The 18,870-nt window shown below is 43.7% G+C and overlaps 1 protein-coding gene across 3 annotated transcripts in view; it reads right to left on the bottom strand.

The window, feature by feature from the left end:
• Nucleotides 1-18,870, bottom strand: part of NLG-4 (neuroligin 4) — a 202,162-nt gene that overhangs the window by 137,768 nt on the left and 45,524 nt on the right. For 2 of the 3 annotated variants that reach the window (XM_034328689.2, XM_034328686.2), the window contains exons 2-4: nucleotides 14,171-14,491; nucleotides 12,208-12,656; nucleotides 11,490-11,665 (exon numbers count right to left, since the gene is read on the bottom strand). In XM_034328689.2, the coding sequence (XP_034184580.1) occupies nucleotides 11,490-11,665; nucleotides 12,208-12,455 (424 nt within the window). In that variant the 5' untranslated portion in view covers nucleotides 12,456-12,656; nucleotides 14,171-14,491. Of the gene's footprint in view, nucleotides 1-11,489; nucleotides 11,666-12,207; nucleotides 12,703-14,170; nucleotides 14,492-18,870 lie in introns of all 3 variants that reach the window. The other variant, XM_034328687.2, reaches the window with a different exon arrangement.

Raw genomic sequence — 18,870 nt, 5'->3', positions numbered from 1 at the left:
TCGTTTCCGTTTCGTTGGAGAAAGAAAAATGTAGGCAACGAATTGAAAATTGACGACCAACAGCTGGATAAAAAGAATCAATTATCCAGTCATCAAGCACAATCTTCTGTGGATATTAACGGGTCTCCATTGTCGACAAAGAAAGCCATAAATTCGGAGCTATACGTAGACCGGTTGTCGCGTATCGTGGGCGAGCCTCGTGAAACCTGGATTTCCTTTTGTGCCCGTGACAGCATATATCAGTAAATAAGTGGCTGACGTGACCAACCCGCGTCTTCCTTCACCGAAACAGGATCAAATCGGACGAAATACGAGGCACGTATGCCGAGGGACGTTGCTAGAGTGTTCCCTGGCGTGACTTCTTTTGTGAAAAGCAAGAAATTCGACTTTGCCTCGAGGCGAGACGCACGCGTTAGAATTTCTATGCCGTGTTGGTTGCCTGTTCGAGCAATCTAACGACATCGAATTGATCGCAAATCGTTCGATGTGTCCATTTTAGGAAAAAATAAAAGGTGTTTGGAACTTTAATTATCCAACAAAGACCTTTGTTACGACTTGCTGATATCTGAAGAGTGCGAAAGGGTGGTTAACAATCTGAAACCGAATCGAAAGAGAGTCTGCAAGTACGAGCCGGTCGATCACCGAAGGCGAGGAGAAAAACTTTCGTTCGACCTCGGTTGGAAACAAGAGAGATCCGGCCTTCGACAACTGTGCGACGAGAGATCGATATTCTCGGCGACTGTATTTCAGAGCCGTGAAATCGAGGAAACTTATTTGTGCTAGCCGCGAAGAAGAACGGTGAAAAACGGAAAGCATGCAGCTGCAGTTGAACGTGAGAAAAAGACTGGACGCGGACCGTGGAGGGAAGCTGATTGATCGAGCAGGGAATCCGGAGACGTTTGCAGGATGATAGATCGGCCGGCGTCTTTGACACAATCGCCGATTCCACCGATCGTTTCCTCGTCCGTTCGATCAATCTGATCGTGGGCGAGGGAACGATTCGCGACGTTGCTTCGCTTTCCAGACACGCCGAGGTTGCGAGGTTCGTTTGCATAATCGTTCGTCTCTCTCTTTCTGGCAACGAGAATGAAACGGCTGCGAAAAGATATCACCAGCACTGAGAGAAGGAGAAACTCGTTGAACCGAGATGGAAAACACTGTGAATGAGTCTGTTGGCTGGTGCTGGTGAATCATTGTTTCTGGTTGCACGCTTTCATCGACGCCCTTTTAGCCAGCGTCGTCCTACAACACCCTCTGTTTGGACGTGGCGCAGGGTTGCAACGGGACAACGCACACAAGTTTGGAATTCGAGCGACTGAAGCTGCATTGGTCGGTGATAAACGAGCTGTGATGAATGAGCGACACGCGTGCGAGCATGTTTTGGGTGTTGCCGAGAAACGTACGTTCGTGGGAGGTAACGCAGGGGTGAGTATTATCGTTTCCGTTTGTTCTTTCAGGTTGGCTGGTTTCGGTTCGTCTGTGATAGCGGTGAGAATTGGAAATTGATGCTTTGCTTGTTCCAATAGAAAGAATCTAGGTGAATGGATAGTAAAGAAAATAGAACATCCTTTTTTTCCTGCCAGTATTTCGATTTACGAATGGACGAAGTAAAGGAAGAACAACAGAAAAATCTAACTGTCGAGGGATATTATTGTTTTCATTTGTTTCTTTAAGGGATGGTTTTCGTGTGGTAGCGAGAGTGGTAAGGATCGGAAATTGATGCTTTGCTTCTACACAAACAATGAAATTTCAAAGTAGAAAAGTGTGAAAAGAAGAAAATAGAACGCTCTTTCTTTTCATATCTTGATGGCACAAGGGATGATTCTGGAATAGGGTGGGACGAAGGGGGAGAACAAGAGAAAAAAGAGCCCTTTAGAAACGCTCCTTCTGTAGCTGGTAAAAATACCGCTTTCTTTCGACATTTTTTGATGACGCAGAGAATGACTGTGCAATGGACGAGTACGAAGGAACCATTTTACGAAATCTTTTCTTGTTAGTAGCAGCAATTCTATCTTCTCTTGGTATTTGTACCACGTACGAGACAATTTAGAAATGAACGAACATCAAAAAACAAGGTAAAAAAAAACGCTGCCTTTTCAGCACAATAATTTCGTCAACTATGAAAACGAATTCGTTCCCATGAATTGTTCTATGAAATAATTCAGAGACGTAAAACACAAAGACGTGTCGAGTTGCGTTAATGAATTATTTTCTTGCTAATTAAACGACAATACCGTGAGACGTTTTTCTTACACAAGCAACTTTTCATCCCTCGGGACCATCCTTTATTTCCACACAAAAAATTATTCGAGCCTTCCAGTTCATAGAACCCTCTATCTTTTCTCAGTCGACTGGAATCAAGTTTCGCCGCGAGGCGTAGAAAAGAGTAATCTTTCAGGGGTGTCAAAATCAATTTTCCCACCACTTATTACGTACACGATCTTCCTCGTCACGAGTGTCCATCGCTTATTTACGTGAGAAGCCAGGTTAGTAAGTGATATTCTCACGAACCAAGTCTCCTTGCAATTTTCTACAACCCTCTTCCGTCTGGCGAGAGCGTTCAATCGTTCCTCGGCCACGACAGAGCCCTCTTCAACCCCTAGCTCACGTCCGCTTCCCGTCACCCTCGTCATTGTTCTTTTTTTTCAATTTTCCCGCCGACCCATCGAGCGACCAGCTTTTTTCCACCGTCGTGTCGCCATTTTCCTGCTGCTTTTTTTGCATGCTCGCACCGTATGGCTGAACGTTTTCACCGTCGCCTCTGGCCTCGAGGGTGGGAAAGTTTCGGGGATGCCGGCGATCTTTCCTGATTAATTTCCACCACTTTGAAGTTCACGTCGGGAAAGAGGGACTAATATTCCGGCGGGAAACCGATGATAGAACAGCAGGGAGAAGGTAGTACCAGAGATAGGTAATTTTAATTGCAGCAAAAGTGAAAGCAATCTTACTTTGATGATCCTCTTTTCATTTTCGCGACGGGATAAGGCTAAATCACGAGATATTTCCCTGGACAAATATTGATTTCAATTATGTCCTAGACTTTAGCTGAATTTCAGGATTACGTTAATGTTTGTTAAAAGAAAAATTGGGACGTCAATATTAGCCTCAATTCCCTGATCCCTCGACTCGCTTTGACCGTCAGGATATATTTATTGCGGGAAAAATTACAGGGAAAATATTGGTTTTCATCTGGTGCGTGTTCGGGTGCTATTGGCAGAAAATAACCGCGAAAAACTCATTAAACCGGGATAGTAAGCTCTTGTTCCCCATCTCTTTATTGCTTTATATAAATTAATTGGATACGTTTCCCTTATATTAAAAATTCCTACGAAACAATAATTTGTGATTCAAGTCAAAATTTAACATTTTCAAGTGGCCCACCCTGCGAAGCTTTATGCAAATTTTTAACAATTAAATTAAATTAGTAACATCATTACCAGGTAAAAGTACCTCCCATAAAATGTTGTAGCACTTTCGTTTCTCCGGTGTCGAGATACGCGGCAGAAATATGTATCATCCCTGTGTCCACCCCCGAAATCCGGAGTCGCGTTTCAATTGAACAACCCTTTACGCGATGCGCACAACACCGCGACACGTTGCGTGAATGCATAGTCTGGCCAGTGCTCTTTTTCACCGGACAATCCGGGGCGCAATTGTTTTATGCGTGCGACATCCCCTGGTCAGAGGGTGGACATTTGCATAGGTGGTACGTCGGGCGTCGAATAAACGGGGCCGACAAATTCTACGACCCCATGCGTTATCCCGTTCAACTTGGACGCCAGTTCTTTGTCTACCATCTACTGTCTGACTATAAACTGTGATATTCTACTTCACCAGGAAAAACGTTTACACACGTCCCCAGTAGAATTGCTTTTATCTGGTATTATTAACAGGTTGAATATCATTGTTCTGAGAAAATTTGAAAGCATAATCGAAGATTGATCGCCGCGTTAAAAATACGCGAACACCCCTGCATCGACGGTGAATCAATATTCCTATTCTGTAACCACCCTAACAACTTAAAATACCCGCACTTGCTACCCCCTTGCTACTGTACACCCCAACCTGACCGCAATCCACAACCTTTCAACTAATTAAACTTTCCCTGACCACTAAACGAACGTTCTGCAACGACTCCGATAATCATCCCCCTGGCAGTCGACGCGACGAGCCAGTCAGGGGTTAACATACCCCTTGTTGACGCGAGTGCAAACTTGAGGGATTGTCGTTTAAGCGGGTTAAGTGTAACGAGGTTTCGAACAGCCCCTCGAAGAAATTTAATCATCAGCCAAGGGAAACAATAACGAGTTGTTCTTGTTAAAGGTATTACACCTTGTGATTGAAGGGTGAAACCAGACGCTTCGACAATCGTCTTGTTAATTGATTTGCGATTCAAAATTGACCGGGTAGTCCTCGAAAAATTAACATATTCAATTATGCTAAGAATTAGCTCTAATTAATCTTGAAACTAACGGGATGGCATTCTCTACGATTAGTTTTCGACAAGAGTCACATTTTCTCCCTGAGTAGCAAAGTTTTCCACGAAGGAAGTTTGAAACATTGAGATTAATGAATGAAATCAAGGATTGACCTTAATTAATTCGCCGTCGCCCAGTGCACGTGTCTAGGTGATTCGAAGTTGAAGACGTGGTAGTCCAACGAAAAGAACCGACAGGGTGGCTCGGTTATGAATGCAACGCGGTTAAACGCGCCGTTGCGACAAAAGTACCGTGTCCAGCGTGAATTATAGCGCCATTACGGTGAGAATGATTGCTTCCAGCCTCGAGTATCCGGCTGAAGTGTAATTAAGAGCTGCCGTTCGAGGTGTCAAACTCCTAGAACGAAGGGATAGAGATTCGCAAAGGACGCGTGTGATTGATTGCTGTTGTATTTGAAACCGAAACCTGTTTTATTCCTTCTTCCTTTAATTAAATTTTCAACCTGCTAAGTTTCATTAACTTTTTTTCCTCTCCACTATCTTTTTCGATTCCCAACGAGATACAGTAATTTCTAGATCCGGGTGTTTCCAATTTCTTTTATTTTTAATTTCATTATTGGTTACTAATTTATTAGAGGGAAAGTAATGTTCGTTTCTCTTTGAATGCACTCAGAATAATTGTTTCATTGATGGTGGTTTCGAGAACGAACGATTGGTATATCGAGGGCACGTCGCGTGTTCGAGACTATTCGTTCGTCCGATGAACTTCTTGGTCTATTCTATGCTCGAATAAAAGAGAAAGACACGGGGACAACGACGAGGCGGAAGAGAAGTGCACAGGTAGACCAAAAGGGGTGAAGCAGCGACCTGCACAGGATGTTTGCTTTGACTATTCGTTTCGATATATTTTTTACAAGTTGTGTTCTCTTTTCCAAAAAGAGATTCGGCTCTCAAAGGACGTCGCAGCAAATTTGAAATTCAAGAAAACATTGGATACGTATTTTTCTTTATCCACAAACATCCAGGTAGATAAATAAAAAACAGCCCTCAAGGTTTTTTCCGACAGAAACAGAAGCAACATCAACGACATAGAATAGCAAAGTTGCCAAAAAAAAGCTTCCATGAAAAGCCTGTCGAAACACAATATAAAACAAAAAAAAAAAAGATAGAATTCAGCGAGTGGCTGTTAATTGAAACTCGAACAATTTTCAATTTACATGGTCTAGACATTTTGATGTACAACTGTTGGAAAAGATGTTCGAACAAAACAGAATTCCACGCGAGGAATTCTCTACCAGCCGATATAACTCTTCCGATCGCTGATACCGGCACGCTTTTACTAGAGCGTCGTTTAATCAAAACGTCGAACCCTTTTTCAGCCATATGTTCCGAGCGGAGCCAAGTGGCCGTCGAAAACCTTCGCGACTTCCGACTATTCCAGCAAAGTTCAGTTTTAGGTAATCGAAAGGCATCGCATAAAAGGTACGATGACATTCTATTCCAGCCGCCCGTAATTCAACCATGCTTCCGGCTGCCGTTCGTGCAAACTTCTGCAACTTGGATTAGCGATTCAATTCCGCCCCGATGGTAAATCACCCTCGAAATCGTTTTTTAATCGGGACAACGTGTAACCAGAACGACGTCTACTGGTTAGACTTTTTCATTTCCTTTCGTTTTTAAATTCCAGCTAGAATATCATGCATATCCGATTCAACGTGTGGTGCTTATCGATGAAATCTCAAAGCTCGGAACTGGCTTCTATTCGAATATCAAGCTGAATTCCTGCAATCTTCGATATCCACTCTGTAGATTTGTATTCATATTATTCAATAAATGAAACGTTCGATCCGGAAGAGATAAAATTTATTTAAAAGTTTATTTATCTAAAATGCTTGTTGGCAAAGATATCGATCGTCTCGGCTGAGGAACAACCAGCTCGTAATTACCGGTTCGCTTTACTTGCCAGGCTAAATCGCCGCGATAATTCTCGGCTGTCGTTCGCGATATCGTTGCGCAACCCGCTTGCCTAAGTGGACTATCGACGATCACAGTTTTCTCTTGCTATTGACCGGTTCAAGGGTAGTAATCTGCGGAATAACTCCACTTGTGTTGCGAACCATAATTGAAAGGTACGTTCTGTCGAGTTTGAGGATACTACGAAGGCAATTTAACGAAGTTAATTTTGTAGAAGCTCGAGAAAAATACTACAGCACCTTATCTTTTTTCTTAAGGACGGATTAGTTAGGCGGAAGCGTTCTTAAGTTGGCAAAGAAACCCTGTATGTGCTAGTTAAAGAGATTTCTGAGAGGTTGTACAAGTTAAGTCGGTGAATGACTTTTGTTAGGAACACGCTAAGGTTTGACATTATAATATCTGATAGCAAGGAGTCATGGTTGGATTTAGCAATTGTATCTTTTAAAAATTTCCAAGTAAGTTGAAAAATCTACTGGGCACGTAGCAAGAGAATAAAAGCACCTTTTATCCCATGAAAAAGGAAGTAAAGAAACGAAGGGAGGTAAGAAGTTACGAATGCAATATGAAATAACACGTGGACTATACTCCTTCCCTCTCTCCTATTCAGTTATCTTCTGAACGCACGCGAGTACTCGCGCAAAAGCAAGATCAGAATAGGGGAAGAGAGGAAAGTTAAGAAGGGAGAAGACGATAAGGATGATGTTCCTTTGTGAAAGGTAATTCGTATTCCAAGTGCGAGCCAACCGTTCATTCGCTGCCAGCTGGAGAGATCTTTGATGTCTCTCTTCATCCTGCTCGAATTCCCCCCTTTTTTTTTCTCATTAAGGATCCCGCGCGTTGGGGGACGCGTGCACGACGACGCTTCTTTGCGGCGTGATTAATTAAAACGACATCTTCGCGAGCTAACGAGGCGACGCAGTCACCCCGAGGCGTCTGACGGACGACATTTCACGCGGATACCTTTGACGAAAAACGAGCATTTCTGATCTTTTCTTCATCATCGAATAAACAAAATCCCCCGGAATTTTTAAGCGCTATTGTTGAAGCTATTTAACCAGATCTCATCAAACATTTTATATCAGATCCCTCAGATGAAACTGACCTCACGTGTTGAATAAAGAAACATGTTGAATTCCGTATAAGTTAGTCGCACTTTAATATTCTGAAACGTTTCACCCGCGAAGGAGCAAGTTTTCAACTCTCGGGAACTAAAGTAGCTAAAGTGACTGGTGAACTTTAAACGAAGCATACTGAATAATTTGAATCCCGTATCTAACTCTGCACAGTTCGGTGTACAAGAAACGTGTGTATTACTCGCTGCAACAATTTCGATCCCTTTGGAAATCCTTATTACATTCGATATACAACGTGTAATCCAGAAAATTGGTGTCAAAAATTCACCCAAATCTCGCCCAGGCTCTCCCTTTTTCCCTAATTGAATCGCCGTCGCACCCTCTTTACTCTCGCCCTTTTTGCGCGGTTTCCCATCAGCGGGGAGAATAAACTTTCATCCAGAGGGGTGGTAGCAAGCCCGAGAAGCATTTTCTCCGCGTGTCCGTGCAAAAACGTTCGCGATTCGAGCGGCAAGAAACCGCGTGGCAAATACAAATGGTGCTTGATCATCGGCGAGCATTAGGCGGATCCCGGATCAGCGATATAAAGGGACGTTCCTGACGGAACAGGAGAAGCCACTTTATCCCCCGTTCGCCCTGAACGAACAAATAATTTCACGGACGACGAGCCCCGCTCCTGTCTCGACCGTCCAACAAGAAGACGGGAGAAGAAAGAAGTTTACGTTTCTCGAAGAAGTATATCAACGGAAGTTGAAACAAATTCCACGAGGAACTTGCGGATTCGATTATTACTCGCTGGCTGAGAAAACTTGCCACCTTCTTTCTTCGTTCGACTCAAGATTGCGAACGCACGCGGCCGTGTGATTGTGACTCTTTCTTTTTCTTCGCCGCTTTCCCGGATGAAAAGTTCGACAACGAACTAAGGAAGGACGGATCCGTACATTAAACGAGTCAGAACTTTCGTCTGGTCCCTGTTTCCATTAGGTTGAGAATTTCGAATACGATACCGAGAAAACAATGAACTCGTCGGGGCGAGTAACTTTCAATGTCGCCCGGCATCGTTTCAGAAGTGTCGTTCGAACGTTTCGTCACACGGGAAGCTGTTCGAGAGGATCGTTAACGCGACGCGTCGACGGATATTCTAAAGCGGTGGATAAGTTGGCTAAGGAAGCCGAGGATCGCTCCGAGATACGACTTTGAATCGTAAATGCGGCGTTAAGCTTCGAGCCGAGGCGAGGGTTCGTTAAGCCCGATTTTCTTTGATTTCGAATTCTCTGTGGCCGAGAACCTTTAGTCGTGTGAAAATTTCACGTGGATACGATCCTTCGAGGCTTACAGTCTTTCTGCATATACTGGAGCGAAATTTTTTACAATGTAAAAAATTTAACTGATTCATAAAATTATTAAGAGATTTTTTCTATTCCCATTTTTCAAATGCAGCTACAAGATCTGACTTTCTCTTTTCAACGAAAGCGATCGATCGCTCGTTAACCTCGTAGTATGTGCTAATGTTCGAGTATCCACCAGGTTCTGCTGATGATTGCTTAAAAGGACCGTCAGAAGGGCTCTCGGCGTTCTCGTTGTCTAGGATACCACTTAGACGTTACTTCCTTTTGTGATGCAATGGTGTGCTTGTCTCGCGTTTAAATGGGTTACTTCCTCTAACGCTACTTTGCGAAAACTCGCGTCAACGGGACGAAACGATGCCAATTGTAAACACCGTTTATTTTCTGTATAACGAACGCTATCTCCCGGCAATTTCGACTCGCCGAACGATTTTGCGAATAAAACTTAAGCGCAGGGTTTATTTGATCAATTTTAAACTGTCCTGAGGCTCGTGGAATCAAAAGATTAGAATGAAACTCGTTAAATTTAATTGAATCCTATTTTCTGCCCGACGATTGTGCCAGTTAAACCCAGCAGTCGCGTTCAATGTGGATGCGAACGGAGCTTCTCTATTTCTCGTCTTTAGGTCGAGAAATCAAGAGTACGCGTTGTCAAGACAAAGAGAAATGTGGAATCGTAATTCTAGCGATAGTATACCTTCTCTTTTCTTTGAATATGAGATACAGACTTGACTTCTATCGATTTCACGTGAACAGATATCACGATTAGTCGATAAGGTGTCCGACAACCCCAGGACGTCTCTGATGTCCGAAGATCATCGGGTTGCAAACACGAGTAGCCTATTGACATCCTACTAAACACGTGTAATGCTTTAGCACCACCTTCTCGATACCTGATACAGCCAATTCGCGGCTCGAATAATCCTGTTCGTTGTCACCGACGATGTAATTAAGTAACACGAAACCACCCTCTGCGTTTGTTATTTCGTTATTTTGACAAAGGGTTGCAAACGTATGGATGAATAAAAGAACACCAAAGAGAAGGTTTACATCGGCAACGTGAAAACGTCGAACATCGTGATGTGTGTACGCAATATGCATCCCTCCTACGGTGAGCTCAACCTTTCAACCCCCTCGCTTTCCCTGCACGTTTTCATTTCTCTCACGCTGCGTGCAGCGAACACCGAGAGGAACGCTTTCAATAATAGTACATCATTGCATTTTCTCCGCGAAATGGGAAATTTTACTTTTCCTCGCGTCTACGAGCCACCCCATGTTGGGTCCGGGGTTTTTCTTACACCCTCTCCCGGGCCGGAAATTGAACGGCAAAGGGAACAGGAACGAGAACGTCGCGACGTTTTCCAACAAGATACGTGTACAGGTCCACGCGTCTACGACAGCACAAAGGGCTGAGAATGAGGGGTGGAGTGGAAAAAAACAGTGACGCGGTGGAATCGTCGAGGCAGAAGTTTTTAAATTGCTGGTAAAATTGTTGGAAACTGCGTCCATTTGTTAAAAACGAGACTTCGTCAAATTACACGTTTCTGAATAAAAATAACTATGACCGTCGCGTGGGTGAATTTTGCACATAATTTTCTCCTTTTTCGAATGGAAATTTTATATTCCGCGGCAATAACGTAGTTGAAGCGATCGTTTGTGACAAGCTAAAGGTAAGTGTAATCAACGTTACTGCTTGAAAGCTAGTTTTATTTGTTTCCATCATGTTTACCATATATATCGTATAGTAGGAGAAAACAAAGGGGGTTGTAGAAGGCAACATCGACGAATTGTTTGAGTATTCAATAACGGCAAGTGTACTTAATATAGAAGCGCCGTTTGTTCGCGATAGTTTCGTGTATCAAGCGAGCTTCTACGGTCTCTCGTTCGTTTATAATTTCCTGTCTTTATCATTCGATTCATTTTTCGTTTGTACAGATCAATGTACTTTCGAGTATTTGAACAGATAGATCAGTTGAAGTTGATGCTTGTTTGCTTTCTGATAAATCAAAATGATAATTTCATTGAAAAATAGCAAGACAATTTTGATGCCATACCGCTTTCCTCTATCCATTTAATAGAAATATCCAATAACCGCTTTTAAAGCTCGCATCAATATTGAAGCGTCAATGAAAGAAACAATAAAGGGTTGAAGGTATTTTTACAAAGAATAGAAACGCTGACACAATGGAAATTGCTGCCGGTAATAAAATATCTCATAAATCATCCCTCCTCCCCATCCAACGCAATACCGCAGTCTCCCCACTTGGCAATTAAGTGGAACGAGTCAATATAACTTCCGGCAACCGCGCCTGACAAGTTAATTTCGATGTGTCGTTAGTAGACTGCGGATATTTATGCATCTATGACACGTGTAAGTGTGCGATACACACGTAAACTATGCCCTACATGTAAAAAAATCAATATGAAACATTTGGAACACACAGGATATGAAAAACATGGGAAAAGCTGTACTTTGCATAAATATTCGCAATTTAATTGCTAACCTTCTCACAGTCCACGGAATTATTACATTTCAATGTGGACAGAGTTAAAGTTAGCTTTTCAAGCATTCGAAGCTGACCTAATTAATAACGATAATAGTAGTTGGTTGAAGCAGTAAGGTAAGGCTTGGAAGCGGATAAACATGGAATTACTCACCCATAGCAGGTGCGTAGATGTTCAAGTAGAGACAATCCTCGCTCTGATTCCGTAAATGAGGTAGTAGCCTCTTCAAGTACTCTAATCGGCCTTTCGGCATACGCTCCAGTGCTTCTTGCTCATTCGAGATGTCGGGCAGCTTTTGGGGACAAACTGGACCGACCGAATCCGATAATCTACAAAGAGGGATTCGCTTGAATCTACTACTTCTGTATGCGACATAGTCGCATCTTTGAAATATCGCAGAATTTTAATATCTGATAGAACACAGAGTGGAAATTTTCTATCCGCTTTAAAAAAAAAAAAAAAAATGATGAATAATTTTCAGAGCAATTAATTGCAGATTGTCGGTTTATTGTGTTTTCTTGTGGCAGTCGGTTTTGAGTATCTTTTGTCCCACTAGTTCGTCATAGGGTATGGAGATTAAATTCATGAATAATTATGTCTCTGTTTTTGTTACGCCAACAAGTAGCGAGAAGCAAGCCCCAGGAAATCGTCGGTCCATTTGAATGGAATACACTAGAGTAGCGTGAGTTTGCGAATTTCTGAAACAGGGCTCTCAGAAGTTCGCATCACTCTTCTAACAGTGAATTCATGTTCTTACATAGCGTAGAATTTCAGTGAAATTATGCAATTTTCTGCATCGGTATAGTTAGAAAGCGCAACGTTTGCTTTTTGGGGTGTTAGAGAGAAGGGAAAGAAAATCTGAAGCGCTCACCTGACTCCTTCCCACGGGCTGGGTGCCCTGGTCGGTGAAAATCTGTTGCCCCCGACCGGTGGGGTGGCGTACGGTATCCCAAGATAGACGTCGATCGGCTTGAGGAACTTGGCGTACTCGAAGGACCGTACTAACCCCTGCACCTCGCCGTACCGCGTTTGAACGATCCTTGGATTCAACTTGCTCTTGATCGAGAGCGAGAGGGTGGGCGGTGCAATTAGACAGACGAGAATCAGGAAGAGTTCCATCTTGCTCTCCGTCCCTCCCCTCGCGTTTTACCGCCACGATCAGCCTGCGATCTCCGCGCGAGCGCACACACGATTCCAGAATTGCGCGGCTCCTCGCAATCCCTATCGATCACCTGTCCCCGTGACGATCTCTCTTCATTTAGGCCTGTTCGAGCGCTAACTGCACGCCTCCCCGACGCAACCTTCCCGTGATGCTTTTCCCTGGAAAACCAGCGACCGTTTCGTCCCGATTTTAACAGCTACCAAACTGCCGATAAACCAATTGCAAACTTTCCACCCCCAGAGTCGTCGAACGCTACACCACGGACACGCTCTGTTTTCTTCCGCAACGAAATGTTTCACGAACGAACGTCATGGATTGAAACCGGGTCAGCTTTTTCTTGCGCTCTTTGAAAGAATGCAAGGAGCTGATCTAATTTCACTTGACTATTTCAGCGACTTGGCTTCCTGGCGGGTCGAAGCTCATCTTTGCAGCTTTCTAAATAGAAATATAATTCTGCGGCTTTGAACTGTCTCTGTCTCGAATTCTCATCTCGCGTAGGAAATTTTCATCGTTGCCTCTTTGATGCGAGATAAAGCGGAACGACTGTCGGTGATATGTGCATGCACGTTCGAAGTATACGCGGAGAGGATGAGAAAATCGCTGGCTAGATAAAGTTAGCGGGAAACGTTTCCCAGAAGAACTTTCAGATATTCCTATTTCGGGTAATTGAAAAAGGTGAGGAAGTTTGCGAACTTTCTATACCAGTCCATGGTGAAAATAGAAATTCAGTCGTAACAGAAAAACTTTGACTTTGTCTCTTAACCACTATCCTCGTGAAGAGCTTCGCACCTGCTTACATCTGAGCTAATGTCTCCATCTTGGATCGAAAAGAATCATTAAGACAATTTTGCTTTCCAATGCTAGCTCTAATCTTCAAAGTAACCGTGTGCTCCCTAATTGGACGACCTTAATTTCCATCGATCCCGATGAATATTTAACAGACGTCCAAATCGAGTGGAAATCAATCAGATACCGATCGATCTCCCCGTAGCCGGAGAATGGAAAGTGTTGCGGGGCGAGAAGAACGTAAGCGAGCGTACTCGTACACGGTGCCATTATGGAAATTAGCAGTTATCAGACACGAGAGAGAACCTGAAGTTCACTGTCGTCTAACTGGATCACGTATTCTTCGTCATCCGCGCGTACGAGACCGGCAAGTGGGAGATAAGCTGTTTCAGCTTCACGACGTGCCACGATGGAACGGATTCCGCTTATCAGCAATGGACCTGAATCTTCCCCCTTGAATTTATATTTGAAAAATTGTCTACCGTTCATCTGACAACCCGTATAAAATGATTGATGAGATTTTAAGAGACGAAATCATCGAATTAGATCGCAATTTCCTGTTTTTCAGTAGTATAGGTCAACGGTTTCGCCGCCGCGGCCAGTCAGACGTCTGTTTTCAGTAGTATAACTCAACGATTTCGCCGTCGCGGCCAGTCAGACGTCTGTTTACAGTATCGTGTTCTCGGTGAAGTTCCAAGTCGCGTCTCTTAATTAGTTAGTACACGTTGAATAATAAAAGTAGCTGCAATTAGCCAGCCAAGAAGGTCTCGAACCACCAGGAAGCAGGCAGCCTCGCGAAACTTAAGAATTCCTTTTACAGGCTCGAGCTTCGATCTTTCTCGTTCGCGGAAAAGGAGAAGTTTTCTTCTTTCTACCGGCAGCTTACCATTAGACTCGATCATTGACTTTAATTAACTTCTGTCTCGTCTTTCCGGATTTGTCTGGACACGGCAGAGAGATTCGAGTCTAAAATCCCACGTGTTTAACTTCTCGATTCTAACCCCATTATCCTTTCTACGTGTGCAGCTTCGCTCGGGGAGGGTGGGGATCTCGGAAACATCGATACGTCGCGGTACGCGGTTTCATTTATACGCTTCGCAGTCAATGGGTCACTGAAATATCGCGCACTTTACGCGATTCAATGCCTTTCTTTCTTTTTCTTGACCAGTTCACGACGATGGCGGCTGATTTACACGCGCGTTCACTCCTGAAACAGAAAAAGAACACAAAAACTTCAGATCTATTCTTAGCTTCAAGTTGAAAAGTCAATCGGGATAAAAAAGGCAGTCAGTAAAATAAGCAGCTTAGAGAAAGATCAAGAGGTCGGTTAAACACGGATGTTGGACCTTGATATTGAATGTCCAACGTGCAGCCTTACAGAGGATTCCTAAACCCGAATCCTTTATCCCAACAAAGATAATTTACTTTCAAGTAGCTCAACATTTACCATTCAGAAAGTGTATAACCGAGATGGAAGCAGTTCGGTGATCTGCGCGGGTCTGATACTGGTGAATGGTGTGTAATGAATACGGAAGGCTGTCTTCAGTCATCTGCATACGTTTTCAATGGAAATTCTGAACTTGAAGTAACTCCAATCGTTTCTGAGTTTCACTTATTCTCGTATGCGGCTAGGGAAAAGTTTACTGGGATCTTCGAAACGAAACAAACAATTGAAGTTTCTAAGATTCAAAATGAAATTACAAAGCAGCTGTGCTTTTATTCTTGATTCCGAAGAGTTACTTTTTTTTTCACGTAGAAAGGAAGAAAGACGAGTAGAAATAGGAAGATCGTATAGCGCACAGTTTCGCGTTCAATTAACGCTGTTAAACAGACTAATAGAGGGAGTCGAGCAGTAGAAACAGTATAAGCTAGTATACCTATATCGAGTTGCACAGTCGATTAGACAACTACCCAATAAGCGAGCCCGCGGCGCGGCTCTGCGTGGATATTATCGAGCCGCCGAGGGTGAACGGCTAGAGGGGGTGCCGAGAAGTGTAACCGGATGGGTTTCGAAGCACGTACGTACAGACAGAAATGAAGCTGAATGTCTCAGAAATAAATGCCACGCTAGCCTGTTGTGTACAGTGAAAACGGTTACACGAATGACAAAGGATTTACAACGGTACAAATCGCCAGATATATCTGTGGAAACTTCTGAGATTAGTATGTCTTAAGGTTGCCGTTTCTTTGCGAGAACGTAATCTTTATTCCCTCGTGAGCTTATCTGTAACATGTCCTGTTACTTCCTGCCCAGTGAAAGCAAACAAAGGAACGTTGTATAAACCGGGCTTTATAACTACTTTGGTAAAAGCCTCGATTTTAACCGAAATCATAGATTCAAATACGCAATTATATCGAGTTGGCGCAAATAACCCGCAGGTTATTTCATCTCTAACACACAACAAAATTAGGATCACGTATCACCGTCTTCGCGTGAACTTGCAAGGAAAGACCCCGGGCGATTCGAAGAGGAAGCAAGGGAGAGAAGGTAAGGGAAGAGAACTGGCAAGTTACTCGAACGACCAGCAACCTATCTCATTAACCGAGCTACACTCCATTACATCACGATTATCCGGTGGCAGAGCGGATACTAGTAGCTCACTCGCTCGCATACCAAACGCTAGGACGTAACACGTACGTGCTCGAGCGTTGACACGCGAGAACTGCGTGACGTTCTCGTTTAGCAGAAGCGAGCTGTTACGCGTTCGCTGTGTAGCAAACTGTTTGCAAATGCCGGCTGTTTCGACTAAACTGTTTGAGTTTGCCAAGTAGTAATAATTGTTTGCCGCGACCGGGTGCTGTCCGCACGATACGCGACTACCGAATGGACCAGAGCGAAGCTTCAGGCGGTATTTCTATCGCGGATGCGTGGCCAATGAATACACAGGAGGAAGCTTTAAGCCGCGATCCATACATTCCCTGGTTTCCTTCGTATAATCGAATTCCAGACCGTTCCTGCCGTGCTGCGAGACGACTTCCGGTGCGCATCTACTTCTGGAACGCGGCGAACCTTTGATGGTGAACGAATGAGCCCAGGGTTTCGTTAACAGAAACTGGATTTCAGGGATAATTGATTTTATGTTAGACAACGCCACGAACACAGAGCTTTTATCATTCGTTGTTTCCTGTTCAGAGTTCATCCAGAGTTCGAGCATGAGTAAACATTTTTTCCAATGATTGACTGAGCAACGACTGGCCATAGGCTAGATGCTTTCACTGGGCCATCGATCATTATCTGACCAGATACGCGCTTGCTCTACTGTGATACCAGCATATTTCACAACCTCCATGTATCATAGTTCAAACAGTTGAGTCGACTGTCAGTGAACAAGATAGTTGAAAGCAACGTCAGATCCTCCACAGATTTTATTCAAAATAAAACAATTTGAAAAGTTTCGAACGAGTTAATCTTTTTCCTACTCAGACTTTCGTGGCACGAAATTCAGATTGAAGTGGAGCTCGAGAGATTGGCTGATTTTCATAAACCTTTCGTGAAGTTGGTAGACTCGCAGCCAGTGGGTACTCGAGGAAGAATTTCGGGTAAATCGTGGCCAAGCCAGGGTGTGTATCGAATCGAAAACGGGAGAGGAAATCTCCGGAATCTGTTCCCCTCTTTCACGCGGCAAATGCCAGCTCGCAGATAGTCAATTTCGCTCCATTGTACGGAAAATATGGCAGTAAGCTGCGTGTGCCTATTTCCACGGTCCAGGCACCGCAACCCTCATTTTTCAGCGTGCCAGGCACGATTTAGTAAAAAAATACACCTCCGAGGCGACGCGACGACTTTTCTCTCCTTCTACGTCACGGAGCCAATTTCGTTTACTCGTCACTCTGTCACTTCCATCCTGCTATTTCGTATCGTTTGACTGTTTCATTGACTGCGTTGACGCTTTACATCCGCACCCTTCAGCAATTTCAACGACGATGACAAGCATGGAAATCACTCAATGATTGCGCGAAGATTTAGATATTTAGGTATTTTCAATTACGTTTGGAATTATATCTCGGATTGTAAATCGCGGAGGGAGGAAGCTCGTTCCCATCGCATTCTTCCAGAATTTCCCGAGACTCGAGGTTGAAAAATCTTGGTCTCTGATTCCTCGCGAGATGGTACCGACATACAACGAAATGTACATTCACCCACGTATACATGTACAGACACAGACATGGAAAAAAGCGATGGAAGAACGCGTGCAAAGGGTTGTTCTGTGAACTGCACCGCGTAACGACGAACTCGAACAATAGCTTCCGACCATCTATGTCGATCACGTCGCCCCGTAGATAGGGGTAGAAGCTGTCTTTCCTGCTTTCTTTTGTCGACGAAGAGGCCGACACCGGAATCGATATTCCCTATGCCGCGTAACAATCGAATTCTGCAGGGAATCGACATCGCTACCGTCCATTTCGTATCATCTTCCGCTACTTCGTGTTCGCCTTTTCTAGTTCTTACGCCTCATCGATCGAATCCACGAGCTTTCCGTCTGTGTTTTTATTAGTATTTCTTCGCTGAATCAATTATTAGATGGGCGATGTTTGTTTTACCACCGAAATGCGAACGAATGATTCATGGGATGAAATAAAAAGTTAAAACGTTCGATCGAAGAATTAATCATTAATATCCTTAATAATTCACGTTACCCGGCGTTGTACAGCATATAGCCGTTTCTACTGTGTCAATCAACGTGTCAATTTATAGATAATACGTTGATGTCCAGAATTTCGAATCTCCGAGCCCATCAATCAGAATACCTTTCTGCCGGCAAGTGAATTCTTTTCATTAGAGATTAATCGACATCCAATTTAACGTAATCAAGTAGTAGCAGTCGATAAATGTTGGCCGGTGCACGTTCCATCCCGTAATTCATTCCCACGCAAATGCCTGCTTTCATAAATTAAATTTGCCCCCTAAACGAGGAACAGTCGGTGTACTAATTTCAATTTCGCTAACTCGATCAAAATAGACTAGCCGCGAAACCAATATTCGCCACCCCGGTTTTCAATAACGCTACGTGAAATTTTCACGAGTAATCAATCGAAATCGAATTGCTGTTACTCCCCTTCGACGAGTCAAACAGTTGCCGAAGAAAGCAACATTATTCAGAACGCATCTGCATCCGCGGGGTTGAAATGAGACAAGAAAAATCGTCGAAATAAATGGAGTGGCAATCGATCATTCGCGATGTCTACCAGGCCAAAGTTCCATCGAGAGTCTGGATGAGTTGGCATTATCTACCTTCGAGAAGAAGAGAGCAACCGGATTCTGGAAATTTAATTGGTAAAGTTTCACGGCGGTTCTCGAACCGTCGAGTACTCGCGATGTATCGACTTCTCGCACGGATCGTGCCAACTCCTCGAATCGAGCGGGAAATATTCAAATATTTTTGATTACCCTTAGAAGTAATTTTCGTTTGATGAAATGTGGGCAGCCATAAAGATGAAAAGCGATCGAATAGAGCGAAGAACAATCCCTTTGCACCTGTATAGCTTTCGAATTTACGAAATTTCGTAACAACACAACCTACCGGGCGAATTTCTAATTGCATTTACCGGGAATTTCGGGAGTAGTCTTTCGACGACCACGGGTTC

Source organism: Osmia lignaria, chromosome 1 (genome assembly GCF_051020975.1).
Source record: "Osmia lignaria lignaria isolate PbOS001 chromosome 1, iyOsmLign1, whole genome shotgun sequence".
NCBI lineage: Eukaryota > Metazoa > Arthropoda > Insecta > Hymenoptera > Megachilidae > Osmia > Osmia lignaria.
Note: the sequence above shows the minus strand (reverse complement) of the source record. Positions and strands in the feature narration are given on the sequence as shown.